The 27,994-nt window shown below is 38.1% G+C and overlaps 2 protein-coding genes across 2 annotated transcripts in view; both read left to right on the forward strand.

Annotated features, from left to right (window-relative positions):
- LOC103709264 (DNA annealing helicase and endonuclease ZRANB3) overlaps positions 1 to 17,692 on the forward strand; it is a 35,660-nt gene extending 17,968 nt beyond the window's left edge. Inside the window, exons 9-25 of the mRNA XM_008794532.4 lie at positions 1,493 to 1,721; positions 2,428 to 2,624; positions 5,820 to 5,921; positions 6,154 to 6,264; positions 7,753 to 7,818; positions 7,899 to 7,997; positions 8,219 to 8,315; positions 8,426 to 8,547; positions 8,695 to 8,859; positions 8,988 to 9,095; positions 13,246 to 13,560; positions 14,230 to 14,414; positions 14,493 to 14,595; positions 14,754 to 14,899; positions 16,046 to 16,125; positions 16,223 to 16,395; positions 17,313 to 17,692. Coding sequence (XP_008792754.2) covers positions 1,493 to 1,721; positions 2,428 to 2,624; positions 5,820 to 5,921; positions 6,154 to 6,264; positions 7,753 to 7,818; positions 7,899 to 7,997; positions 8,219 to 8,315; positions 8,426 to 8,547; positions 8,695 to 8,859; positions 8,988 to 9,095; positions 13,246 to 13,560; positions 14,230 to 14,414; positions 14,493 to 14,595; positions 14,754 to 14,899; positions 16,046 to 16,125; positions 16,223 to 16,395; positions 17,313 to 17,450 — 2,436 coding nt within the window. The 3' untranslated portion in view covers positions 17,451 to 17,692. The remainder of the gene's footprint in view (positions 1 to 1,492; positions 1,722 to 2,427; positions 2,625 to 5,819; positions 5,922 to 6,153; positions 6,265 to 7,752; positions 7,819 to 7,898; positions 7,998 to 8,218; positions 8,316 to 8,425; positions 8,548 to 8,694; positions 8,860 to 8,987; positions 9,096 to 13,245; positions 13,561 to 14,229; positions 14,415 to 14,492; positions 14,596 to 14,753; positions 14,900 to 16,045; positions 16,126 to 16,222; positions 16,396 to 17,312) is intronic.
- A 3,375-nt stretch (positions 17,693 to 21,067) lies between these two features.
- LOC103709263 (pentatricopeptide repeat-containing protein At3g29290) lies at positions 21,068 to 27,958 on the forward strand. Its single transcript, XM_008794531.3, has 3 exons — positions 21,068 to 23,480; positions 25,905 to 26,087; positions 27,225 to 27,958. Exons 1-2 carry the CDS (start codon positions 21,831 to 21,833, stop codon positions 26,076 to 26,078), a joined length of 1,824 nt encoding a protein of 607 aa, XP_008792753.2. The 5' UTR covers positions 21,068 to 21,830; the 3' UTR covers positions 26,079 to 26,087; positions 27,225 to 27,958.
- The last annotated feature ends 36 nt before the right edge of the window (positions 27,959 to 27,994 follow it).

Below are 27,994 nucleotides of genomic sequence, written 5' to 3' on the forward strand. Positions count from 1 at the left end.
GTACCTTTGATCTTGTTTTCATATGACTAATTCTTATCTAATTGTCATACGGTGATGCTGTCTTTTGTAATGCTCCTTAATTGTTGTATTCTTGATTTTTTTATGAATCCCACATATATGTTGTTGCATCCACTTGCTTAATTTTCTGAGTTATTTGGTTATCCTCAAAGTTTTTGTATTACTGTTTTTCTCATCTTTAGATTTCTCAAAAGAATATCATTCCAAAATTTTTGGAAGAGGCTAGTTGATTATGATATGAAAAGACTACCCTTACAAAAGTTTTAGTAGATTATGCAATTAGTACTCACTTTTTAAATATCTACTAATTTGATCTGCAATTGTCTCAATGGCTTGCTCTCACATTTTTTTTTCATTTTTCCCTCTTTCACCTTTTTCCTTCTGGCTCACTTTTAATTTTGTCCTCTTAAATTATTGTTTTCTTTGTGATGATGATGATAATGCGCACACACACTCATATGGATGGATATATGTATATATATATATGTGTGTGTGTGTGTGTATATGCATTGTATGCCAGTGGATAAGAAGGTGATTGATTGTTTTTGGACCATATGGTACGTGGAGTGATTGCAAGTTAGAATGAAAATATGTTTGAGATATATAATTGCTGATCTTTATGAACATATATTTAGGTTTAGGTAGTCTAAGATGTTGGTATATAAAAACCTGAAAGTGGATAGTTTGTAGATGGTGAAGTTAGTATGACAGTGAAAGATTAGTGGAGGTTGCACCTGGATGAGAATTACAGTGTATAGAGTGTTAGAGCTTGTAAACCAAAAGGTATTATCTTTGATAGTAATAACATTAGGAATTGGATTATCCTTGATTGAACGGTTGACTTCTGTGAATTAGTATTCTTGTTCTTGTCTTATGTCTGCAGGATACGCATTAAATGCGGAGCTGCAAGTGAATTATTTAGACTTATTCTTCATTTGTCTTGCACAAGAGAGAGAGAGAGGGAGGGAGAGGGAGAGAGAGAGGTGGACAGCATTTGGTTTGTAAGGAGGAGGTGGTGGAGGAATGTTAGTGGTTATTAGCTGCATGAAGATGTTTGAGTTCATGTAGTGATTAAGGTGCCATGTGAATCCTTCATGTCAGAATGTGTTTCATTTGGGGTGAATTATTCATGTTTAAGGAGGATTGCTGCGGCTAGATGCAGAACAGCGGAAGTATTTCCACATGTTCATGCTGTGATGCGGTAGTTTAGTCATTGGATGGAAAACCTAGAATCACATTTGATCTTGGCTATATGGTGTACGTGTACATGTTACTTAGTGGTGTTATTATTAAGCATTCATTTTTGTTTCTGTTGTTTTTCTTTCTCAAACACTTCTTGAAGGGATTTTGATGATTAGATGTTCTTGAGATCAGCTGCATCACATATCTGCTTAGTTGACATCTAATAGCATGTTTAAGGAATGTCGTTGTGCTTTTTTCGCTGAATGCTGGTCTAGCTGGTTTTATTTTATAGATAAGGCGTTTGAAGGAGCATGTGTTGGCACAACTGCCTCCAAAGCGTCGGCAAATCATCAGGTTGAAGCTGAAGGCAGCAGATATTCTCCTAGCAACTACAACATGTAGGGTATGCAAAAGGATTTCTCTTAACGAGGAACACCAGGAGGTATGTTTGATGGACTGTTGCTGTCACCAAAGTAATGCTGATGGAGATGAGAAATTGGTGAAGTGTAATATCTCTTGCGGTAATTTTTTAATTTATATGCATAATTTCTGTGTCTTGCTATCATGTCTCTATTATTGCATTCATGAATCTGTCAGATGTTGTTACCAGCAGTTAGCTGTAGATGTTATTGTATTTTCTGGTTCTTTTGAACTAAATCCAGCTTGATGGTACTATAAAGCTACAGAAAGTTATTATTTGCAGCATGGTCTGCTGTATAGCTGCGCACCGTCAGGTATGAGGCATACCGTACCGAGAGAAAACTAATACGAAACACATCTTCAAGTCGGTACAAGTTTTGTACTGAGGTGTACCGACCTATACCGAAACATACCGCCCCATACCGAGGTGTACCGATCTGTACCGAGGTGTACCAACCTGTACCGAGGTGTACCGACCTGTGTACTATCCGTACCAAAGCGTACCATGATGGAAATTGAGAAAAATGGTTGGGGAGCTATTTCGGCACAGAGGTGTACCATACCATACTGCACCAAACTGATAAGGTATTGATACTGCTGAACCATGCCGCACCAAACTGATAAGATACCCGGTACTGATACGGTGCCCGGTACCGAGATTGCAGACTTTGATATGCAGTAATGAAGATTTCAGCTCATTGGAGTTTGCTAGGGGTTTCATGCCTTTTTAAGCACTAATCTGGTTATGCCATTAGAGGACATGTTGAATTTCACTAATTTTCACTTATTTTCTGCATTTTTTTTCAGATAATGACCGTAAAAGAACTCCAAAACTCCTCTCCGATCAAGAAATTGGCATTGCAAAACTATCTGGATTCCGTGAATGGTTTTCCAACCATTTGATAATTAGAGAATCAGAGGATGCTGCCAGCTTGGACATGGGATTTGGTTCCCAAAAAACTATAATTTTCGCCCATCATTTGAAGGTTTTAGATGGGATTCAGGTTAGTCTTTTATCTTGATTTATTTATTTACTGTTTTGATATGATACAGAAGTAAGGTCGTAAGGAACATGGCTTGTTATTACATTGTGCTAATGTAGGATTTTCAGGTGTTGGTCATGTCGTTAACTTGTTGTCGTAACCACATTGTTGATAATTATCTGAATTTGTTGATTTGCTGAATGGTTGCGACAGGAAAAATTCTCAAGGGAACTTACTTCCACTTCATGAGCTTGATTTACATCTACAAATTTATGTGATCTTTATGGCAATGCATGGACATGCACATTAAGTTTTTATTTTATAATGGTTATGGATTTTCATTCTGGTTTTTAAAATCCATTAAAGGAAATGTGGATTTTCAGTTTGGTATTTGAAATCCATTAAAAGAGTGAAGTATAAATATGATATTATGGATTCAAAAGCCGCCAAGACAATCGATATCGTCAATATCATACAGTTCTAACATGAAATTGGTACAGTATGGGCGCTGAAACAGCGAAACCATGCTACTACTAGTATGTACCAGATGTACCAGGCTATATTTGTGTCTACTGACAATACCGTGCTAACCGTATTGGTCGATACTAATGGTTTTTCATTTTTTTTAATACTGTCAATTTTAGTATGCATGTGGTGTCTGTACGAGTGGCGTAACAATACCATACCATTCCGATGGAAACATGGTATTGGTATTTAAAACCTTGTATAAAATTCTTGCAGATACAAGGACCTTTTTACACCTTTTCTGATGCCTTCTTTTTAAAGGAAATCTGGCTTCCAACTGCTGGCATATGTTTAGAGTCATCTTATTTATGTGAATGCCCCTTGACTTGTATTTTGGGTTACTGTTGACCCAGGTTTTAACATCTCAGATCGCAATTTATGCATGTCCCTAGCACAGATAGTTGTTTGTAAATCTCGGATCTAGATGGCGATGCTTGTCTCAGGTATCCCAAAGAGAGGGAAAATAGGATAACTTGCTTTTTTTTGGTACAAAGATAACTTGCTTTCAGTGCAACATTTTTTCCACTTCTTTTGATCTTAGTTTGAAAGGTGAAACCTGTATAAATATTATAATTAGATCTATATTTTCGCCTGTGGTGAATGATGATGAGAAACTTATACTGCTTTTTGTTTTACTTGTAACCATTCAGAGGATCAAGTTTTTTGTCATAATGGGATGAACTATATGACATTGACTTCATGTTCCACAATTTAAAGGTTCTTGATTAATTAATGGCTATATCATGTGAAGTGTATTTAATTAATGATAAGGTATTTAAATTCAAATAGATAATTAATTTTACTTTGTTATCAAGTTAATACACTAATTTTGGAAAAACAGAAATTGAAAGTTATAACTCTTGCCAGTTGCAAATTTATCATTTTCAGGTCTTGGCATATTTAACTTCTTACTAGTGTTTGACTCAATGACTAGGATTTTCCTTTTCCAGTGACTGCCATAAACGTCTCTTTGAGGTGTATTTTTTCATCCATGGGCTGCATGTAACCTGATTTACCATGAGAGGATGAATTTATGAAATGTTATATACATGTAGGGTTTGTGCATTCTCTCTAACCCTATATCTTTTGGTGTACCTTCTGAAGAGTTTAATGATGAGTGGTTAAGACTACTACTACTTGTTCCATGTTTTTAATCAGGGGCTATGTATATTGCACTGACACTGCTTGACTGGTGTCTAGGTTGAAGAAACGTCAATAGCCAGTTAGCTTAGGAAGTCATCGACAGACTGGAAATGCAATATTTAGTTTGTTTATAGACTAGATATTTGATAGACAAACTTACTAGATTTAGACATTGTTGGTCGAGTGGTGCATGCAAGAGAACCAAATACTGTGAGATTAAGATTATGAATAAGTATTTAAACCAGATCCTTCGATTCTTTTTTTATCAGTAATAGATGTTCATGCGAATCTTTTATTGCTCTTTGATATATCAGTTTTAACCATCTAGTATGGACCTACTTTGTATGGACAAATAATCATAAAAAATAACGCAGTCTTCATGGCATTGTGTTTCTTATAACCTATAATCTGTGGTCTACAATCCAGAATCCATGACTAGTATCTTGAAAGCAAAGTTATCTCAAGGATAAAAATCATTTCTCTACTTTTTGATCAATTCATTTTGGAAAGTTGTTGATTAAAAGATGCATTGTAGTTAGTTAAAGTTCACATTCTTAGAGTTTGACCTTATCTGAGTCAAAATATTCTTTCATTCCCATTTATGCACCTAATTAGTTGGTGAGAAGAATTCCATGAAGCATGTTCTATATGGTAAGATATCTTGATTTAGGCGGATTGCATTTTGTTTAGAATTTTGACTTATTTGTGCCTTCGAGATGAACATAGCTTGTATATCAAAAGTTATCATCGTACTCCTTTTTTCTTGACTCTTTGCAAGTCTAGGGGAATTTTGGAGGGTTGCTCCTTGGTTTCATGAGCTTAAACTGTGATCAACATTTTAGAACAATGTAAGTTGGTGTCCATGAGGCCTCCAAGCACCTAAAATAGTTGGTGGGCACCTACAGGTCAAGGTGGCCTGTAAATAATAATTCACATAATAATAAATATGAGAAAAGTGCAAAAAAGCTATACTTAAAAGAATATAACATAATGTCATAACATTATCAAATAGTAGTGATTCAGTGGGAGTACAAGCTTGGTGATATTTAATATTCATAGATTGATCTCATCCTCCATATTCAAACTTGAAACAAAACATTAAAGCACGTGTCTGGGCAACCGTAGAATGGCCTGTCAAGGTGGACAGCCAGGTGGCCATGGTGACAATTTTAAAATATAGACTGCATCCAATACAATAGACCTTCCTATGCACCACTTGACCATATAGATTTCATGGGATGCTCCTCTCTTGACTAAATTTGTCCTGGCCAGGAATATGATGTCATGCTGACAGCTGGTTGCAAGATTTACTAAATCCTTTCAAGGGGACTTCTAAATATCAAGTTGTTTTCTATTCAAACCCTTATTTATATGGGTCAAATCTTGGATGAAGGATTGGATGAAGCACATCCTAATTTTACACAACAGCCATTGAAAGTTAACTTATATGCTTTCTTCCCCCAATTTGAGCTGTAATCTTTTTGTTCAAAAAGAACTTATTTAATTCAATTGATTGCTTTATTAGTTTTATTTATTTGACTCTTGTAGGAGTTTATTGTTGAGAAAGGAATCAAATTGGTCCGTATTGATGGCAGAACACTGGCTAGAGACAGGCAAGAAGCTGTTGAAGCTTTTCGTCTGTCAACCGAGGTGTATATTTTGGTCTTCTTTTTGTTCTTTTAATTGTAGTTGCATGAGCAAGATGAAACCTTTCACTTCTGGTTGTGTTATAGAACATCTTTTGTAAGTAAATTTATAGTTTACCTTAAGATTGATGGATGCAAATTCTCAATCCCACACTTTTTGTTTCCACTATATTAGCCTCTATATGATGTCTTGTTAATTGTCTAACTTGTCACCATGCTTTCCATGTCCATATCAGGTTAAGATTGCAATCATTGGGATAACTGCTGGGGGTGTTGGGCTAGACTTTTCATCTGCTCAAAATGTTATTTTTTTAGAGCTGCCTAAGTCTGCATCAGAAATGGTTCAGGTTGATTCTTTTGGTTTACTTAGCTGTTATTGTATGAATAATTTGATGCTGAAAATATCATTTGTTGTCTGTCCTGATTCATTTAGTTCTGCAACTTGATAGCCTAATATTGTTAATTAGAACATTATGTGTGGCAATCTAGTGTCAGTGACTTTGATAAAATTTATATACAAAAATAAATGCTGAACTGAGAATCCTTTCATGGAAACTTTTGGATTGGTCGTTAAAATAGAAGATCTGAAATTGTGTGTATGCGAGAGAGGGGGGGGGGGATTTTAGCTTTGAAAAAGCTGGTCAAATCTGTTCTGATTTAACAAACTTAGAGAATTTTGAGAATTGAGTTGACCTGCCAACTTTCTGATCAATTCACGAGGATTCAAGAAATTAGTTTTTGACTCATGTAGACTTGTCACTCTCTTTGCCAGGTTTTGATGCCTTACCCAGTTGGCAGCAATTGCATCATATTATGTTCATACTTCATGCAACAAAGGAAAAAATGCTTTAAAACTTTTAGGATATTCCACACCGTTTTTGACTTTCTACACATTGAACTTCATATTGTACATGTTTCATGACATGGAATGCCGTACCGGCCCGTACCGGCCGGTACGGGCCGGTACGTACCGGTACGTACCGGTCCGGTCCTAGACCGGTACCGGAACGGATAAAAAACCGGTATTTTCCGGTTTTTTATCCGAACCGGCCGGTACGGGCCTCGTACCGGTGCGAACCGGCCGGTTCGCACCGGTACGATTTTTTTTTTTTTTTTTAGAACCACAGCGCCGCGCGCTGTGGTTTTTGAAACCACCGGTACCGGCCGGTACGGACCGGACCGGTACCGTACCGGTCCGGCCGGCCACCGGTACGCCGTCCGGTACCGGTACGGCGGACCTTGTTTCATGACTTATATCAAATGCTCTTATCTCTACAGTATGTAATGTTATTGCCTCAGCATGGTTGGATTTTAGCATGAAGTTCACCTCCTATGAGTACATCTGTTTTAGTAAAGAACTCCTTTTAGACAATATTTATTATAGTTGAGAAAGAAGATCGAGAGAATTACATCAACCAACAACAGGAGTATATCTATCAATCTATATAACTAAAAAAGGAAAAATCCTCATGGAAAAAAATTGAATTCCAGATTTTGGCTGTTGATAACATCAGCCATCCATGAAATGTTTCTTTCATCAGAACCAGTCATGCATCACATGTGCTAAGTAGTATACATGCCAAATTGCCTCGCATTAGTGCCTTCTGGGGGTATCTTTATAGTTGTTATGCCCTGAAGGAAAAGGATTATCTACAACTGCCATTGGTTTAATTCTGTTGATGGCTTCAGTATGTTCCATCTATATAACTTTTTCATTAGATCATTTTAAAACTTCCCATAGGATTATAATCCTAAGCTATTTCGCTAGATCTATTCTTTTGATTTCATTACATTTAAGTTTCTTTTTGTATGTATGTGTTTGTAACCCATTGCAGGCTGAAGATAGAGCTCATAGGAGAGGACAAATCAATGCAGTCAACATATACATCTTTTGTGCAAAGGTATTTTACTCTTCAACAAGTTGATCCAAATGGTTAGATTTGGTTTGTTGCGTTGTTAATGAAGGTACAATGTGTGACAGTATACATCAGATGAATCACATTGGCTGCACCTAAACAAGAGTCTTTTTCGTGTTTCATCCATGATGAATGGAAAGAAGGATGCCATTAAAGAGATAGAGGTGACATATGATTTGTGTTTTCTTGCCATGGTTTCTTTAAAGTGTTAAAGTTTGAGTCTTGCCAAGCTGGTGAAATCTCCAATTCTTTCACGTCTTATAGAACACAGAATTCTTTTTTAAACATTGAGTTCGTTCATGTGACTTTTTTGATGTCTTCATTATTTCTACTAAATGTATTTTTTTTTGTAAGCCCTTCATTTCTGCAATTTTGAAATTGCCAGGTTGACAGAATTTTCCACCTAGAATACAGTGGCAATGATTCTAATATTGTGAATCCAGAAAGCATTCCTACTGATGACTTGACAAAAATAAATTCAGGTATAATCTTTTAGAAATTCATCAATATGATTGATAAAACCTTTTTATAAGGCAATTTAGATGTTATATTTTTTTACAAGTAAATCTGACACATTCTGAAATTTGTACAGTTGATCAGACAATGCTAGCCATCAGTACATACAACTGCAGATTCAAAGAATGTGATAGTACTGTGGAGCACATAGAAGCAGATAACAAGTCCTGTATTGGAACATTTCCTCTCCAATTTGAGGTCGAACTTTGTTTCTTTCCTCTGCTGCCTCTGACCAAGAAAACTTTAACATTGTGTCTTGATATGTTATACAAAATTCTGATGATCTGAGTTTGTTTAATTACTTAATTCCATTTTGTTTTTTAATTGCCAAAATTGCACTGATAGGCTGAGAACAGTCAAGATTCAGATATTGAGATGCACCCTAGAATATTTGAAAATTTAGAAGGCAATAGCTCAGAAATTACAGAAGGTGGACAGTATGGCACTGTTAGTTGCAAACTTGACAAAGGCACTCCAGAACTCAATTCATCAGATAATACAACCCCAAAGGTGGTTTTTTTGACCAAAAAAATTGAATTTCAAATGTAGTCTGTTGCTGTTATCTTTATTGTACTTGGTGCTGCACAATCACAAGATGTAATGCGTCATCTAAGGCTACGTTAATTTGAATAATGCAGGCTGACAAAATGCATGCTGGATTGCAAAATGATATTGATGGTGATTCTCATGTATCTATAGAGGCTGATGCAAATAATCATACCCAAACAGAGTCACTCCGCTTTGAGGTAAATCCTTTTGTGAAAGCATGAATACTTTTGAATTGCTAGCATTTTTATTTTATATGGATTTACTTTTTATTTTCCTAGTTTTTCTTCTAGGTGTACCTTTCTACTACATGATGGAACGTCCTGGTAATTTTCAATCATGTTAATATCATTGATAATCTAAAGTTCCTGAATAGCAGTTAATATTAGGTTCTATGGAAGCCTAATGCTGTTTGTATTGCCAAAGTACAGGAACATATATGTCTCAGATCTTTATTGGGTATAAGTAACACATTCTAGCATTCCAGTATGTGTTTATCACTTTGTCCCATTTTACAGTTGTTAGATTTTGTGTACAAAGGTTACAGGAGGTTAACTTGTTAATCTACACATATGCAGAATGGACGTTCTATCAGTATTGGCAGAGAAATAAGTGATCCAACTCTCAAGTTCTTGGTCACTATAGACAGTTTTATTAAGTTTAACTTCTTTTGAGGCTTAAATACAAAGAATGAGCCTGTTAGGCTCTGATCATAGCATGCTTCACGTCTCAAGGTGAAGATGACTGAAGGAATGGTGGTGGGGGTGGATGCAAGGAAAAGTTTGCAGTTCTTTAAGCTGTCTAAATTTTTAGACTTTCTTATCAAGTATTGTTGAAGAAATTTGCATCTTTTTAGAGAATTACTTGCAAGTGGGAGCGAGACACTTGCTATCTGGTTTCATTATAACTCGACTTGAAATGTCATCTGCAAATGCAGTTGGTGATCCTGCAGCGAGCTTTATGAAGGAATGAATAGAATATGGAGATATATTTTACTTAGTTAGAACCAGCGTATGCCGAACCGGCCCGTACCGGCCGGTACGGGCCGGTACAAACCGGTCCGGCCAGCTACCGGTACGGCGGAGCCGTGGAAACCGGTACAGGCTGGTTTCTTGCCGGAGACGAAGAAGACGAGGAGAAAAAGAGGGAGCGCGGGGAAGAGAGGGAGGGAGCCCACCTTCGGCCGCCATCGGACAGCCGCGGAGGGGCGTCGGAGGCCGGTGGGGGGCGGCGGAGGCCGGCGGGGGGCGGGGGAGCCCGCAGGGGCGCTGCGGAGGCCGCGGCCGCGGCCGCGTCACTGTTTCGAAAGAAACAGGGGACGCGGCCGCGTTTTTTAATTTGGGGATTTTTAAGTGAACGCGGCCTCCGCAGCGCCCCCGCGGGCTCCCCCGCCCCCCGCCGGCCTCCGCCGCCCCCCACCGGCCTCCGACGCCCCTCCGCGGCTCTCCGATGGCGGCCGAAGGTGGGCTCGCTCCCTCTCTTCCCCGCGCTCCCTCTGGTTCTCTTCTTCTTCCCCGGTTCCGGCGGGGAAGAGCTTCCCGGTTCGTACCGCCCGGAGCACGGTACGAACCGGCCCGTACCGGTCCGGTAGGCAACCGGTACGCCTACCGGACCCGGTACGGTGGACCTTGGTTAGAACACCATTTATAAAGTATAAAGATTTAGGAAGAAGACATGGTCCTTTTAAGCAAGCAGTATTGTGGGGCATTTGGAGTAAGAAATCTAAGAGGTTGTTTGAAAGCAAGTTATACTTTTCAATCTTCTCTTTGAACATAACATGAGTGTTTAATTTTAGTTCTTGCTTCTAAGAAGGCAAAAAATTAATTCCTCACTTTTAATAGGACCGGAGGTTGGTGATAACTGTAATATGGTTAATGTCTAACATCACAAGCTCTTTCATTAGAAAGTTGAGTCTACCCACCTTGACCTCTGAAATTCAGCTTGAATTATATCTTAGTGGCTTGGTTGCAAAAGAGATGAGCTTTGGGCTGCTCAGGCCTGTCTTTTTATATAACAGTGATATTCAAGCTTGAGTCAAGTTTGAGTTTAGCTCCAAGGCTGTCAATGTGGGTAGGGGGTCCCTAGTAAATAGGGAACCCTAACTGCCTTGGCGCCAAGGTGGACTGCCTTGTGACTAACAAGTTAACCTCCTGTAACCTTTGTACACAAAATCTAACCTCCTATTATGCTATAATGGTGAATTTGGATTTTTACAAATGGCGGCATGATTTCTTTTCATGTTAATCGACTAAGTCCAATATAGGAATGGTATGCGATAACAAAATCAAATTGTTAAAGTTAATTTGAAATATATATATTTGACAAGGCTTTAAAAAATCTAAAGCTCATAAGTTATAGCTGGAATACCGCATTTACATTCAAAAGTAAAAGGATTGCAACAAGGAGGGAAGTAGAAGTTAAAAAAGGAAAATAGACAAAATACGGAGGAAAAGAACAGAGGACGAAGAGGAGAAAAAGGATCTTTCAAGTGAGAATGGAAAGAGTAAGAAGAGTAATATGAGAAGAGGAAAAAGAAAGGAAAAGAGTAAGTTTGGGAAATAATTGAAAGAAAAACTTTAAGAGGCCTTTGGGTAGTCGACAATTCTTGACAGCCTATTGGACGGCTGCTGTGCTCCACGAGAATCTCTATTGGGTGATGCGTAAGTGGATAATTAATCAATAGTTGGTGGGGGGCTGCTCAGTTGCCCTAGCATAGAGAGATGAGGGAGACATCTGCTTGGGACTTGGGGAAAGATAGGGAAAAATGAGCAAATTGAAATATACCTTAGAGGCTTAGATTATGTTATTTTCACATCTAATTTATGTAAAATAAGTTTATTTCAGTCAAACTAGTGAAAACAAAGTAAGAACAATGCAAACAAAAAAGGGAGTTTGTACATCCTTTGTTGGAAGAGTTCCTAGTCAAGCACTACCTAGGCAGGCTAGGCCTTCTAAGCACCTAGGCATGTTTGGTATTGCTTAAAGAAGTGCTTTTGTGACTTCAAGTGAAGAAAGCTTTTTCTAAAAAAATATGACTGTTTGGCAGTATCATCTAAAAAGTACTACAAGAAGAAAAAGGTCAAAAAGTGCTTTTAGGAAAGCTAGATAACCTTCCTTCGAGCTTCTCCTTCGCTTTCTCTAAAGCAGAAGCAACTTCAAACATGCCCTTCAGCAAAAATAAGTTCAAGCTTGGGTTTTTCCAAATTGACTTTTCTTGAACGAGTGGATCTGAGCCCAAGCTTCTATTTATTTTTGTGAGCCCAGAGCATTCAAACTTGGCTTGTCTATGACTCCATGAGTCCCTGTGTAAATGAGGCTTAAGCTTCACTTTTTTCTTAATCACATAAGCTCAGTCCAGACTATTATTGAGCTGAGTCCAGGATGTACATGAACAGCTTAGTGCATTTGTAGCCCTGGTAGTGGTATGGACTTTCCTATTGGTCTTACCATGTTTATGGTGTATTTATTTACTGTTTATGAGATGATTAGTGACGTGTTTTATGAGGCCTTGGATGGAAGGTTGAATATGCATCCATCCTTGCTGCCAAGACAGTCAGCTTAGGTGTGGTAGCCTTGGAACTCATCTTAAAATTTTGCATCATCTTCAAGCATAGAGGATGTTGTCAAGTTGTTACTTCCCATTGACTTACTATATCTCGGCAAGTCATGCTTCATTTATTGGATTATAACCATCTTTTTGTATGTCTTTTTATATTTACTATTTATATTTTCATATGTGCTCTGCCTTGACCTTCAGGCACCTGCTTGAAGTCCTACCTAGCACCTCGGTGCTAGGCAGCCTCCTGGCTGCCGGCCACCCGTCTGCCATATTCAATCTTTTAAAACATTGCCTATCAGTACTTTCAAATTTGTTATATGGGTATAAATTGTAGATATTATAGGTAAGTCTCTTGTTGGCATATGTTCCAGTGTAAACAACATATTTCTGAAAATTTCTCTTTGGACACTATAATTTTGGCTTAGTTTTTGATTCACCTATTCAGATGTTTTAGCTTCTTGAGGCAAATGTGATGGTTCTCAATCTATTTTTTTGTTCCAGTAACTGTATTTTTCAAAGCTAGCCAGTCTCCTAACAAAAGTCTCAAGTCATTACAGTTTTCTTGCTTATTGGAGATGTGCATGTTAAGCATTTCATATCCTGTTACATCAGATTACTGAATTGTTGAAGCCCTTCAATTTGCTTGTCTACTCGTCCATGTTTTTCCTCAACCACAGGTCAGTTGATCTATTATAGTACTACATCCTCTGATGTTGTTTCCTTTTTCTTTTTTTTTTTTTTGTGGGGGGGGGGGGGGGGTGCGGGGTTGGTGTTGGGGGGCTCTTCTTTAGGTGAGCCAATATACAGGGCGGGTTCACTTGTATATTTGCGTTCAAGGAAAGGATTCCAGGCCTAGACCATTGTTTGAGAATTTCCGGGCGGAGGAACTTGAGTCAATGGCATTTTCAACTGGTGATATAGATAAGGAAACAACTACACAATTCCTGAAGGAAAATCCTGCATATTACAATGTCTTCAAGACATTCATTGGAGAGTGGAATGATTTAAGACCGATTGAGCGGAAGAAGCTCCATGGCAGACCATTACAACTTCCTCTGAGCCTTGAGCTTTGCTATTTAAAGGAGAGTGTCAACCACGGATGCAGCGTATGTAACTTCTAATCATATATCTGAAGCATGAATGTTGTGCTCTTATGTTGATAAAATTAGTTTATTAAAAATAAAAAAATGTTAACATGCATATCTGATTAGTCATTATTTGTGAATAAGTTGGTACATTGCACCAAACAAATAGAGTAGCTACTATAGCCTCGGAATAAGTTTGCATTCTTTTTTTCTGAATGTAAAGAGAAAAAGCTGCAGTTTCATATTCATGTATATCATGATTTAAGAAGTTATGGGAAGGGATGTGCAAGATGCTCTGACTAAGAAAAGTACTAAAATAATTAAATTATTTTCAGGATTTTGTTCATCTTGAGTAAAAATGCATGGCGCACCCTATTGTCAGGGACAATTTGGATAGACTTGAGTTTTACATTATTCATAATTTATTTTCTCAAATTTGCTGTCGTAGGAAGTATCTATTTCTGCAAATGAGAGTTCTTTTCTAGTGGAGTTGGACTATGTATTCTTCATTATGATCTGATTTCTCTGTTTGCCATTAAAAAATTTAGCCTTAGCTTTTTATTGAGTCATGCTTGTGGATAACACATAATTCCACATTGCCACTTTTGGATTTCTCCCACTCATGTAATATCATTGGTACCAATTTATCTGATAACATGGCTTAGATATTAGTGGAATATTTTCTTTCAGGGATTGCTGAAAGGTGGGAGTAAGAGACGTGTTACCCCTCTAAGTGATATTAGCCGTCCCCTACCAGAACATGCTGTTTGGAAGAAGGTTGCTCTGCATGGTGGCACCGCAAAGGAGAGAGAGTATACTCAGGCCTGGATGGTTGGAGATATACCTCTGTGTAAATTTTGCCAAAAACCTTGCAAGTAGGTTCAGATTCATTATGGGGTTTAAGCTCGATTGATGCTTTATTATTTGACTACTAATGAACTATTTCCATGCAGTGGAAAGCTTGCGAAGGCTCCTGAATATTTCGAGGATCTGTTCTGTAATTTGAGCTGCTTTCAAGAATACCGAGTGAGAACCAGTCAAAGAGCCCTTCGCGAGGTATGTGCACATATTCTGGTCAACACAAAAAACTCACTGTAAATCTGGCATTTCTAAAAATACATTTTGCTTTATGCCATATCTATTTTGGATTATGCTTGAGATTTTCTCAAAATTACTTATGATGAACTTTGTCTGATACGGAGGTTTAATGTCAGGCACTCTTCCAAATAGAACACGGTGTATGTGCTCAGTGCAAGCTCGACTGTCACAAGCTTGTAGAATGTATAAGACATTTGTCTATTAAAAATCGGCAAAAGTACATTGAGAAGGTTGCTCCAAACTTGGCCAGTAAGAAGAAGCTGTGAGTATTTTCCATGCCTGTATGTTTGTCTTATTGTTAATTCTGTTTGCAGATTGTGTACTGTTCATCTCTACAGTCTTTTAGCTTAATTCATGAGTACATTTTTCGGTTAAAATGATCAATCTTGTATAGTTAGCAAATTGTGAACGTAATGGTAAATTAGGAATCATGCATAGTCATGACTTGGTATATTTTCTTCTTTGGTAAGGCATGACTGGTTTATTACAGACAATTGATTGGACTAACTGTTTATCATATATGAGTGACTCTTTATCTCTCTTTATTTGTCTTTCTGTTAGATATGTTACACCTGCTGTTTGAATAATTATACTGCTTTTTTCATTCTTTCTCTGCTTGGAAACGAGTGCATAAAGTAGTTGTTCCATCAAAATGAATTTCTAATATCTCCCAAATAAAACATTGCCTGACAAATGTATAAAGAAAGACATAACTAACTGTATAAAGAAAAAGGAAAAAAAGGTGGGTCTTTGTTTTGGTTTAAATTTATCTAGTTTTAAAATGCTTGGTTTTTGACATGTAACCATGCTAATTGAAATATACCTGGTATTTGATGTATATTTGAGACATGAAATTAGAATAAAGTATTGAAGGATCAACCACCAGCATTGTGCAGTAGCTTTACTGAATAACACTGGAGAACGCTGAAACATTGTAAAACAATATTACTATGTTAGCAGGTCTGCACAAAGGAGTTTCTTAAACATGGGAGTGCTAGTTCTGTTAGAAATGCTATCATTTTTCCTTCAATTTTTAATAACATTTTTTCACTCTAACAAACATTTTTTTTTTCAGTGGGCTAACATAAGTGGGTCAGTTCACACAAAAGAGACATACACACAAGGAGAAATTCTTTCCATGCTCTATAATGGAATTACCTTGTGTTGTTTTTCCATTTCTTCTGCTAGCTTGTGCTACAAAAGGAGTAGCACATAGCAGTAAGTATAGTGTCCATGAAATTTTATCGCAAGATGAGAACTTGACAGGGAGAGTGAATTGTGGCAAGAGTTTAAAATGAACAGAGTACCCCAAGCATATTCATATGAAATTTCTTGTTAATAATATTTAAGAACTGCTCAATAAAGTTCTTTAACTTGAGAGATGACGTTAGTCCTTGAAATGTTGCAGGCTTGATAAACTCGTTCATGAACCAATTGAAGGAAATGCGTGGCATGCAGATCATATAGTACCAGTCTATAATGGAGGAGGTATGATATTTTATAAAGACAAGGTCCAGACTCCATGTTATACATCTGGTTGGTATTGTAGTTTCAGAAGTCAAAATTGAAGTCAAAACATTGGCAGGGGAGTGTACATTGGAGAATATGAGGACCCTATGTGTGGCCTGTCATTCTGAGGTCACCAAGGCTCAACGGGCTGAGCGATGCTTAATGAGGATGAGGGCGAAAAAACAGCTCAAGATTGCCATGAAGGAGCTTGAAAATGGAAGCAATATCAAACCAGCCAACTCTAGTGATGTTAGTATTGAATCTTGATGGTTGAGTTTTGAGCATTAGAAGGACTTTTATTACTCGTTTTATCACTGTTTTGGCACCATAATATTGTTTCAAGGGACAAAGAAACTGCCCTGCATTCTGGAAAATCGAAGGCAAAGCTAATTTACTTCTTATTTTCATTTTGTTAGTTTGTTGTGCATATATTTTGTTATGTTTGGTTGCCAACTAAACCTGTTAGATTTAATATCTTCTTAGGTTTGATTTTATAGTTGCCCTAGCCTTAGAGTTGGTCTAGGGTCCTTGGAGCGCACACAAAAAGAAGTGGGGGTGTAGTGGTGGCTATGCTGGATTAGATTGTGGTTAATCAATTAAACGTTGGAAAATGACACTACTGTAGAATGTCGCTCGAGGGCATTTCACTTGGAAACTAATCTTCAGCCAGTTTTATATAGCTACGTTTTTTATACACTCTCTTTTATTTTTTGGTACCTACACTATCAGTCTGCTAATTTCATTTTTGCTTGTGCAGTGTTTCATATGCAATAATTGCATAATATGTTACTGATTATATTATTAAGACCATTTGGCAGTACATTTTGTAGAATATCATGCTGAACTAAATTGAATGTCAAATGCCAGTATCATGCATCACCACTTTATTTTTGTTGTGAAGAACTAGGCTACTGATTTAGGTCGGACTGCATTAAGCCATGATTCCTGCTATTGCTAAATTGAGAATATGATATTAGCTTTGCCAATGTATATATCTTTGTCCCCGTCATATATGGTAATTTAATTCGTCTTTGGATTGAGCTCCTTAGTTTTGTCTTAATTCTTATTTGAGTTTCATGTCAAACTCTTCATGTAGTTTATAACTACTGCTGGAATTATTTGATTGGCACCATAATCCGTTGCCTTCTAATTTATGATCTTTCTAGGGGAGTGGAAGAAAAGAGGTTGGGGTGGAGCCTGTTGAAGGGTCGCCTCTGTTTATTAAGGTCCCTGGCAGTGCATATTCTAGAAAGGAAAGCAATACCCCTGACGGCCAGGAACATGAGTGCTCCGCCAGCAGATGAAGCAAAATGCTTCGCTAATTGCCTTCTTGGCACCTTCGACAGCCGGCATACATCGGTGTTTTGTAATATTTATGCTGTCCTGTATGGTTGTGATTGTGATCACGCCTTGTCCATTCTGAAAATGTTGGATTTACGACAAGTATTTTACATTTTCATTTTTGGATTTTAAAGGTATGACATATTCTTGTTCAAATGCATCTGAATAAAAGTACTTTGCGAATGCTATATAGCTTCATTGTTCCCATGCCTTTTGTTGCAGCCAACTTGTTTACGGAAATTAATGTTCTTTGTTTGAGTTAGCAGATCATTGCAGTGCCCGAGTAGAAAACAAAACAAATAAAATTAATGTGCAGCTAATTGATGTAGAAAAAGGAAATACTTTTTGGTTCTATTTCAGAGCTGAGGAGAGAAATACTCTGTCCTACGAAAATATACTGCATTTTCAGCACTGCCTACATAATTACGTCTACAATATTGTCTTCTCGAGGGTTTAAAAAAGTTCCTGCTACAAAGCAGGTATGCACTTCTTTTACGTCCAAGCTCTACCCTGCCGTGCAGGTTCAATTGTCGAAACTTCATTATTTCTGCCAGTAATCTCGGAAAGGCGAAATCAGCAGGATTGAGTTGCCTGACGAGTGATAGCCCTTCTACTACTACACTGATACAACTCACTGGTTTGGGGAGCATATGCTACTGGGAACCAAGGAAGGCAGCAGCAAAATAGAATCAGTCTACCCCTTCAACGACAGATGTAGTGATCCCGGTACCTCTCCCCCTTGTGCTCAGAAGTTTCATCACCAATTGCAATGGGCTTCAAATGCTGGCCCCTTGGAAACTAATTGTGTTGTGTCAAATGGTATTTCAGTTTACAATGGCTTGGATGGTGAGTGGTGACCGAGCACATCTTATAGCAGAGAACTTATTTTAGCCGTCTACTTATGCAAATTTAGGTAAAGAGGAATAGTGTCTTATATTTATTGGTTGAGGGCAGGTTGGCCCTGATCGACGCCATGGAACCCATCACGTTGCCTTGCCTACAATCTCATCTTTTTGCCTATTTATATTTATTTTAGAGCAAGATTTGCCGTCTCGGTACCAGATTTTATACTGGTGCCATAATAGTACGGTATAGTATGAAATTTTTTTGGCATACTATTGGTATGCCATTCGTACCGATACCAAACTGGTATGGTACGGTATGTTCTGTACTGTCCAGTTTGAATCGAACGGTATAGTATAACCATGTTTTGGAGGGACATGACAATGATTAGCTTGCCATTTTGCCTTGATATGACTCTGTTTGTTCAGTGTAATCTTACTGTTCCTCCCTAGAAAACTAAAACATGGCTCTGCCACTGGGTGGCAACCTACTCTGGAGAAAGAAGGGCAAAGAATGCCAAAAAACCCTCTCAATTAAGTTAGGAAAAAGAGAAGTGAAAAGTGTGGAAAAGGAGCCATTAGAAACTAGTTAAATTCAAACTAGTGACGGAAAGGAAAGAGGAAGATGGGCACTGAGAAAATTAAACAAGAAGAACAAGGGAGATGGATGAACCAAAGTTACACACGTGAACTTCATCCACACCAGTTAGGTTAGAGCCTAAACATTCACTAAAACATAAGTCCAAAGTAATTAGACGAAGAACAAATTTAGCCAAATTCAGCCTACACAACCATGTTGCACCCAATACACATAGGCTCGAAGCTTAGATAATAATTGGGGACCCAAGACAAGCTCGAGCCAAAGTGCATGTTTGGGTATGCATGCAATGAGCCTCCCAAAAGAACTGTCGAAAATAATCTCATGAGAGGAAAGATTTTGAACTCATGTCATGCAATTCAAAATATGCAATATTTTAAATTTATCAACTGGTTCTTGGTAATTTTAGGAACTCTGCAACGAAATTGCCCATGATAGTTTACTTCAACCTTTACAGGGCCGAGCCATGCAAGATCTCCAACTTCCTCAAGGATCCCTTAAGCCGAATCTGGAAGCAAGGTGCTTTTAGATTACCAACAAGATAACACTTGAGATGATGGGTAACCTGGATCGTAGAAAACTTTGCCCTGACCCGGTTTTGGGCAGGCTTAGACTTAGGCCGGGCCGGGTTACGTTTTCAGAAACGCGGCATCGGATTGCCCAGAATATATAGGATTTTTTACATTAATACCCTCCTAAATATCGAATTTTGCAGAAATACTCTTCCAAAATCGATATCTACATAAAACACTTATTTTGTTATTCTTGTTTTTTCATATGTACCCATACTATTTAATGCTGTTATAAAATTAACAGTTTCAAATTAAAATAATTAAAATATTTTCAATAGATAGATGTGTAAAAAAAAATTTATAAAGCGATCATGACAAAGAACAAAAAAGTAATTTCAAATTTTATTTTATTGTTAATTAAAATAAATATAATTTTATTAACGGTGTTAGAAGAACGGTTATATTAGGCATGTTTGTGTAAAAATAATATTTTATATAGGTACAGAAATAAATAAAAATTTGAAGAGGGTATTCATGCAAATTTAATTTTTTTTTGGAGGGTATTCATAAAAAAAAAAAACCCAAATATATAACTCTATACAACTCTATAGTTTGGGTGGTTCTATATACACCCCCCCTATTGCTCAGGACACCCCCCAAAAATTTAAAAAAAATTAAATACTCTCTACACCCCCCCATTTGCTAAGGACACCCCTAAAAAATTAAAAATTCCTAAATTACCCCCCACCCTCCCCACCCCCTCACCTAAATTGCTCTCTACACCCCCCAAACCCCCCCACCCCGCTCTTCCCCTCCAAAACACCTCGCCAACGCCCAAAACCCCCCCGTTCCCCCTTCTCCCTCTCGTCGCCGGCATTCTCCCGATCTCCGACCACCTCGCCGGCTTCTCCCGGAACCACCTCGCCGGCTTCTCCCGAAATTTTTTTTTTCACGGTTCGTGCTCCGTTCGGCACTGGATCGCCGAACAAAAGGCTTCTGTTCGGCTGAACAGTGCCGGACAGAAGCCTTCTGTTCGGCACTGTGCAGCCGAACAGATCTGTTCGGTTGAGGGTTGCCGAACAGAAGGCTTCTGTTCGGCACTGTTCAGCCGAACAGAAGCCTTTTGTTCGGCGATCCAGTGCCGAACGGAGCACGAACCGTGAAAAAAAAAAATTTCGGGAGAAGCCGGCGAGGTGGTTCCGGGAGAAGCCGGCGAGGTGGTCGGAGATCGGGAGAATGCCGGCGACGAGAGGGAGAAGGGGGAACGGGGGAGGAGGGGTTTAAGGGGGGTTTGAGGGGTGTTTTTTTTTTTCTAACGAAACGGAGGAGGAGGAAGGGGGGTGTATGAGAAAATTTCAAGGGCAATATGGTAATTACACTAAAGGTTAGTTTGGGTATTTTCTTTTTGGTTTTTGGGGGGTGTCCTGAGCAATAGGGGGGGTGTATATAGAACTACCCCTATAGTTTCTATATATTATCTTATCCCTAGCTGGGCTCATTCCCACGTCTCGGTTGAGTCGGCCCAGGTTTAGCCGGTCCAGTCGATTCAACCGACTCAGACCCGCCCTTATGCCGGTCCATGCAATGGGATATTAAGACCGGTCCTCTACTAGATATTTATAGTTCACCTCCTCCATTCCTCTCCGAGCGAGAGGGAGAGAGAGGGAGGGACCAGCGCCTGCTATCGGGTGGCAATCGAGAATTTCTCCGAGTTTGTGGGAAGAACCAGTTTGGATTGGCTCCCTCAAGTGGTGTCGTAGGCCCTGTCTCTTTTGCAAGTTTTCGTCTGCTTGAGTACAAATGATACCCAGGTCTTATCCTAAGCCTGCCATGTGTTTGATGCTTCGTAACTGTTTTTTTTAATCTGATATCTTTTGGGGAATATAAAGGAATCCCATATTCTTAATGTTAGAGGCCTTAAAGTTTCCAACTTGATACGAATTCGTTTCTATAATTATAACAAAAATTAGTTTTTTTTGGAGGTTAGAAGCTGAGACGGGTCCCAATCTTAGCCACAAGATGACATCTTTCCCGATATTTGAAGCTATGGAAGGTTTGTTTTGGTGATGGGTATAACTTCTGCTTCGTTTTTTTGGAAGTCACAATAGTCTGGTATAGGAGGCTCGAATCCATTCAAACTGGTATCCTTGTCGTAATTGAGAATTGGACGTGCTTCAGCTGTTGTCACATTCGTTTGTAAAATTGTAGAGGCTGATATAGTTCTCTTTTGGTGGGTAGAAGCTGATGTTTTGGAGGGCAGAAGCTGATATAGTTCTCTTTTTAATTTATAATTTTCTTTGGGAACAGAGATGCTGCAAAATGTTTAGTCTCTTCCAAAGTGCCTTTTCATAGACATATCCTTTTGGGTTCTATCTCTTTCACTTTGTAGACATGATGATGTTGCTGCATGGTTTCCCTGCAATCTGCATAACACCTTATGGCTCTCCTTTAGAAAGAAATTCATTCAAAAGAAAAAGATCCCAGGTACCATTTTGCTACCATCGACTGAATTTCCTATTGGGCAAAGAGAGATTTTGTCCAGATATCCTTACAGTGGATGAATCGGAGGTATCGTCTATGATGGTCAAATGTGGTAGATGGAACGGATCCAAGCCACTGGAGATGTCAGGAATTAATTGTCTCCTCTTCCCTAAAAGAAGGGACAATCTGGTAACTTTTTCGAGTTTTAAAGCTGGATTTGTTTATGAAAAAGATGTCGGCATGTCCACATGGAATCGGGCAAAGCAATTCATCACTAATAATCATGAAGACATACAGCTGCCTTTTGTGACTCCAGTTATTCCAGAGGAGCTTATTATTGAACTGAGAAATAGACCATCTTCCGCTAGCTCAGAGAGGGAGCACATTCTTTCTGAAGTGAAATTGCACTATTTAGATGAAAGGGATGAAGAGACATTATCAAAAAGAATTTTGAGCCTTAGCAGATCTAATAAAGTCAGAAGTGCCTTGGAATTATATGCATCAATGGAAGTCTCTGGCCTTCAACCGAATGCACATGCTTGCAACTCTCTTGTCTCCTGTCTCTTGAGAAATGGATCACTTAATGATGCATTGAGAGTTTTTGAGATGATAAGAAAGAAAGAAATCGCTACAGGCCATACATATAGCTTGATACTCAAGGCTGTTGCCAGCACTCAAGGTTGTGATTCTGCCTTGAAAATGTTTGATGCATTGGAAGAAGAAGGCATATCAAAGAAAAAGTTTGATGCTATTGTTTACAATACAATGATATCGGTATGTGGAAAAGCAAAGAACTGGGTTGAGACAGAGAGAATGTGGAGAAAACTCAGGCAGAATGCTTTTAGAGGGACAAAAATTACTTATGACCTGCTCATCAGCACTTTTGTGCAGTGTGGTCAGACAGAACTAGCAGTCGATGCTTACCATGAAATGATTCAGAATGGGCTGGAACCAAATGAGGATATTATGAAAGCAATAATCGCCTCTTGCACTAAGGAAGGTAACTGGGCATTGGCTCTCAACATTCTTCAAAAAATGTTGAACGATGGAATCAAGCCAAATATTATTACCTTCAACTCAATGATAAACTGCCTTGCAAAGGCTGGGGAAGGAGAACTTGTATTTAGTATTTATGATATGATGAAGTCCTTGGGGCACACACCTGATACATATACATGGAGTGCATTGCTCTGTGCCTTATACAGGTCTAAGAGATATGTTGATGCCCTACAACTTTTTGAGGGGATTAAAACAGAACAGCACTTTCAGCTAAATGCTCATATATGTAACACTGCTTTGATGTCTTGTCAAAGACTTGGTTTATGGGAGCGTTCATTACAGCTTTTATGCCAGATGGAAAGAAGTGGAATGCAAATGTCCACTGTGTCTTATAATCATGCGATTGGTGCTTGTGAGGTTGCTAGGGAGCCAAAAGTTGCCCTGCAAGTCTACCAGCATATGATTCACAGGAAGTGTGCTCCAGATACATTCACATACCTATCACTGATAAGAACTTGTATTTGGGGATCTCTTTGGACAGAAGTGGAGGAAATCTTGGAGGTACTATGCATTTTATTTTTCATACCATCTCGATAATTTCATTCTCAACTTATTAAAATATGTCACAACACTTGCCATGCTATCTTTTTTCTTTCTGCATGATTATTAAGTTCAAAGATACACCTTGGCATGTCGCATGAAATTTGACATGCTTTAAGTTGCAATTTCCCCTTCATATTTGGCTTTGATGACCATCATACACTTGAATTGGATCAGTATACATGGATGAAATGATATTTTGCTCTTTTTATAATGTCTTTCATCGTATTAATGTGAAGCGTATTGTTCAATGCACGCATAGAGTTCCAACATTAATAGGAAAATATGATAGAATGATGGGGGATGAATGGAAAGATATAACAGCACATGGTTGGAATGTTAAAAGTTAAAACAGAAAGCAGTCAAAGATCCAGAGCTATAACTTGTTAGTCTAGGGTTAGTATAATTGATTTAACAATCATGTTTCCAAATTACATCATTTATTTATTTAATCATGTTCAAATATTTAGAAGTCCTCTCTGTATTTTTGAGGGAGAAGATCAGGAAACCCATTAAATTCATTAAGGGAATAAATGAGAAAACACACCATATGCTGACTACCAAACAGGTCCAGCAAATTAACCACAGGAAACAAGTGAACAGAGGGAGAAGAATAAGACTACAAAAACAAGTAAAAGACCTGCCCTGATTCCTGTTTAGAAACTGGTTGCCTTTATCCCTATCAGACAAAAGTGTATTCTGATAACCAGTAGGAACCAGAGACCAGACATTCCTCTTCATCTCCTCTACAAGCTTCTTGATAGCAGTGAAGACTCGAATTCCATTCTAACCAAGCGCTCCAAAACAGTTCTGCTATTGTCATGTCCCAGTCCAAGGTTGTCCCTTCGAATGTTATCCTCTCTCCATTTAGCCCATAAACTAAATAATTCCAGGTCCTTCTTCTTGGTGTCCCAAATACTGAACAAGCCCTTCTACACCTGTTGTACAAAATGACATTTTAAAAGCAATGTATAGCTATGTCAACTTGTGTCTCACATAAAATGCATAGGGGGATGACTAAATATATATTGCTCTTGATTAGATAATCTTTAGTAAGGAGCCGATTCTTAGAGAACAACCAAATGAAGATCTTGATTTCTAATGGACCTTCATCCTCCAGATCACATTAGCAGAGCTGCAAAAACCTCGCCGTTGTTGGTAGTCGTACATGTCGAATTGGAAGAGAAGGATCTGTTTCTGTCTGAATTTCAAACAATCTGCAACAGTACTCTAAATTCGTGGAGGAGATTATATTGACAGCAGGCCTCCTGAGCTAACGAGACGGTGGTTATTTAAAACTAAGCTGCCAGCTATCCCCATGTTAGTAATCTGCAATTTGAGCCTGCTAATTGGTGATTGAACAAAGAGGCTGGGAGTTATTCTAGGGTGCAATCTGTAGTCCTTCATCCAACCAAAATACAAATCCAATCCCATTATAAGTGTTACCTGCACACTTGAAATTTTGATTTTTTTTTTTTTTGACATGTTAGACACTTAAATTATTGCGTATCCATATTTACTGGTACAGTACCATTTTTACTGCCCATTCCAGCGGTATTTGAAACATTGATCTGCAGAGTTCTTTAAATATTTAGCTCTAAACAGATAGAGACAAAAAAACAGATTTGTCAGTAAAGCTTCACATGGAATTTGATTCTATAATAAATTGTTTCTTGGTCCTCTCCTTCAAGCTTCTAATTCAGGTGCTTCTCTGAGAGGTCTGCGGATATCTTTCCTAAAGCTAGATAGTTTGGCAATGTGCACATCTAATTTTTGGACTTAAATTATTTTTAAATTTTTTGTGCTTAATAATTGTTTTACTTATCCCTTTCTAGTAGGTGATCTCTAATTCTGTTAGAGCTCTTTCTGCGGTCTGCCAGGCATTTCTAATCATGAGACAAGTGCTAATTCAAAATTTTAACAAGCATTGAAGCGAAGAGATAGCACTTAGTAGAATCATCAGGAAATAAGGATTCATAAAGTTAATTCCTAGTAGTTGGGACCACAGTTTTTCAAGTGCCAGCCTTGCTGTTTGCATGTATCATGCAAGGCCAGTTCAAGACACAGCATTGGTTGGGAAACACCTACTTAAATATTTTTTTATTATATTTTAATAAAAAGTAAAGTCTCTTCTTTTTATACAGTCATCGCACAATATGTATGATTCCAGCAGGTGACCAGTTTGCCGACCAGCATCAGTACTTAAAACCCTTGGCTGGGACAGGGTCAATGGTTATGGTTATGATCCTTGTGCTGTGTCACTATTGTTCACTTATAAAATAAAAGAGAGCATGATTAAAAGCATTATATATGCATTTATTTTGGCATCATAAATTGTTAATCGATATTTTAACCATTATTATTATTATTATTTTGATGTAACAGCGTGTTGAACCAAATTCATCCCTCTACAATGCACTTATTCACGGATTTTGTTTACGAGGCAAGATCACATTAGCAAAGAAGTTGTATACAAAGATGCGCAGTATTGGCCTTAAACCGGATGGCAGAACAAGAGCATTGATGCTGCAGCACCTGCCAAATAATAAAGTTTGGTAGCATGTATAGGTAAATTTTCAATGTCAACCTTGGATTCTAAGCCTTTATTCATTTAATTATCCAAGAACAGGATCTTGATTTAATACAAACTATAATGAATAATTGCTGTGCAATGTTAGCTAACAAAAAATTGACATATGGGGGGCAAATAGGAACTTCCTTTGATCACGTCTGGATCTGCCTAGAACTAATAATAATATCATTGAATTTTAGACTCTTTTCCTCGAAGGTCATTTTTTTTCGTTGTTTTCAGTTTTGATTCCATTATCTTGAAATATGTTCATGGAACTATGCTGCAGATAAATCATTTTTATATGGCTCTTATGCAAAGAGGTCTTGGTAACTTTTTCACAGCTCTGGCTTATATGCTTCAACTAGCAATACTGCCATTTTTTTCAGTAGAATGCTTTATTTTCTTTATAAGTCTAAGTCATATGGGACTATTTTTCGAACAAAAAAGGGTTATAGTGTTATTTTCTGAAGTGAAGAGATCGTAAAATAAAGATCAAATAGACTAGCTATTAACCAAAAAGGATCAGTATATCTTGTGCTGAGTACCAGGAGAAAGTTAAAAAACAGAGATAAAAATTTAACAGTTTTGATTAATGTTTTGTCCTAAACTGTTTAAATGCTTCTATATTATTTTTAAATCATTTAAACAGTATGTTTAATTCCGAAATTGTATGGATCTATTTATTTTTCTGATCTTATATGAACATGAGACATTCTATATTGTAAAAATTATTGGACTGATTATTTTCACATTTATATTTTCCTTTACAGTCTGGGCCAAAAATGTCTGAATAATACAAAACCAGGCGCGCACACTAGTATTTATATGTTTTTTCCTTGCTGTTGTGCCTCAACACATGCCATAGAAATGCTTAAATCTCAGTCTCGTTTGAAAGCGTATGACACTCAACTACTCAAGCTTCTCATACCAAACCCGACAATAAGCTGCATCACTAAACCTACATATAACCGTCCCGAACCAGCTACCTGATCAGACATTATTTAATGGTAGTCACATGTGAATTCCTCATAATGCTATGATATGGGGAAGGCAAAAGATTCCAGCAATAACCACTCTAGAGTCAGTTCAGCATATTAACTGTGCCTGCTCAAATGATCCATTATGTCATGCAGGACAAGATGAAACGTCCACAGGAGTAGAGCATCTGTATTTCCTTGAGGGTACCCTTGTCAGCAAAGTGTAAACCTTCTACCTGGGCTTGATGGTACTGCACAATGTCTGGATGAGAGGAAGCGACCTTGACAGGTTGACAAATGGCCACTATGGTTGCAGCTTTCATGGACAGGGAAGAACAAGGAATGCAGCTAGCTTTTTCCTATATATGAGATACAAGAGGAAGAGGCCTTTGGTTCCTGGATAGTAAAAGGACCGCGTCATGGAGTTCGTTAACAAACTATGCATTTGGATGGGGAAAACAGCCTATTCCCATGGTTGAGAGCAACACTTCGAGAACTGGCAAGCATCAAATAGTTCTTCATGGCACTTGCAAAGCAACCAGGTAATTAGTAACAAGAAAACACGGAATCAGAACATAAGCACTGTAGTACTGTGAACAGAAGAGGGAGTAGCATCAGAATTTTGCTGCCAAGGAAGGGATGAAGCTTGTGAAGTGTCTAATGATAAGAAAGAGTGCTTGATAGGATGGAACATTTCACATACATTGCAAGTATACTGAGTACCAAGCTTCACAAAGTACAGCATAAAATTGATTTTCTTAGCATGACTGCTATTTTATAGCTTGTATAACATCTTCTATGGATCAATTGTGTTTGTTTGATGACTTGTAAATATACTTTAGGACCATTGCTGAGATGGAGCATATGATTATGGTGCAGTAGGTTGGATATGCCTGGATTGGATTGGAAAGCATCAATCTGAAGCA

This window comes from Phoenix dactylifera, chromosome 6 (genome assembly GCF_009389715.1).
Source record: "Phoenix dactylifera cultivar Barhee BC4 chromosome 6, palm_55x_up_171113_PBpolish2nd_filt_p, whole genome shotgun sequence".
Classification (NCBI taxonomy): Eukaryota; Viridiplantae; Streptophyta; class Magnoliopsida; order Arecales; family Arecaceae; genus Phoenix; species Phoenix dactylifera.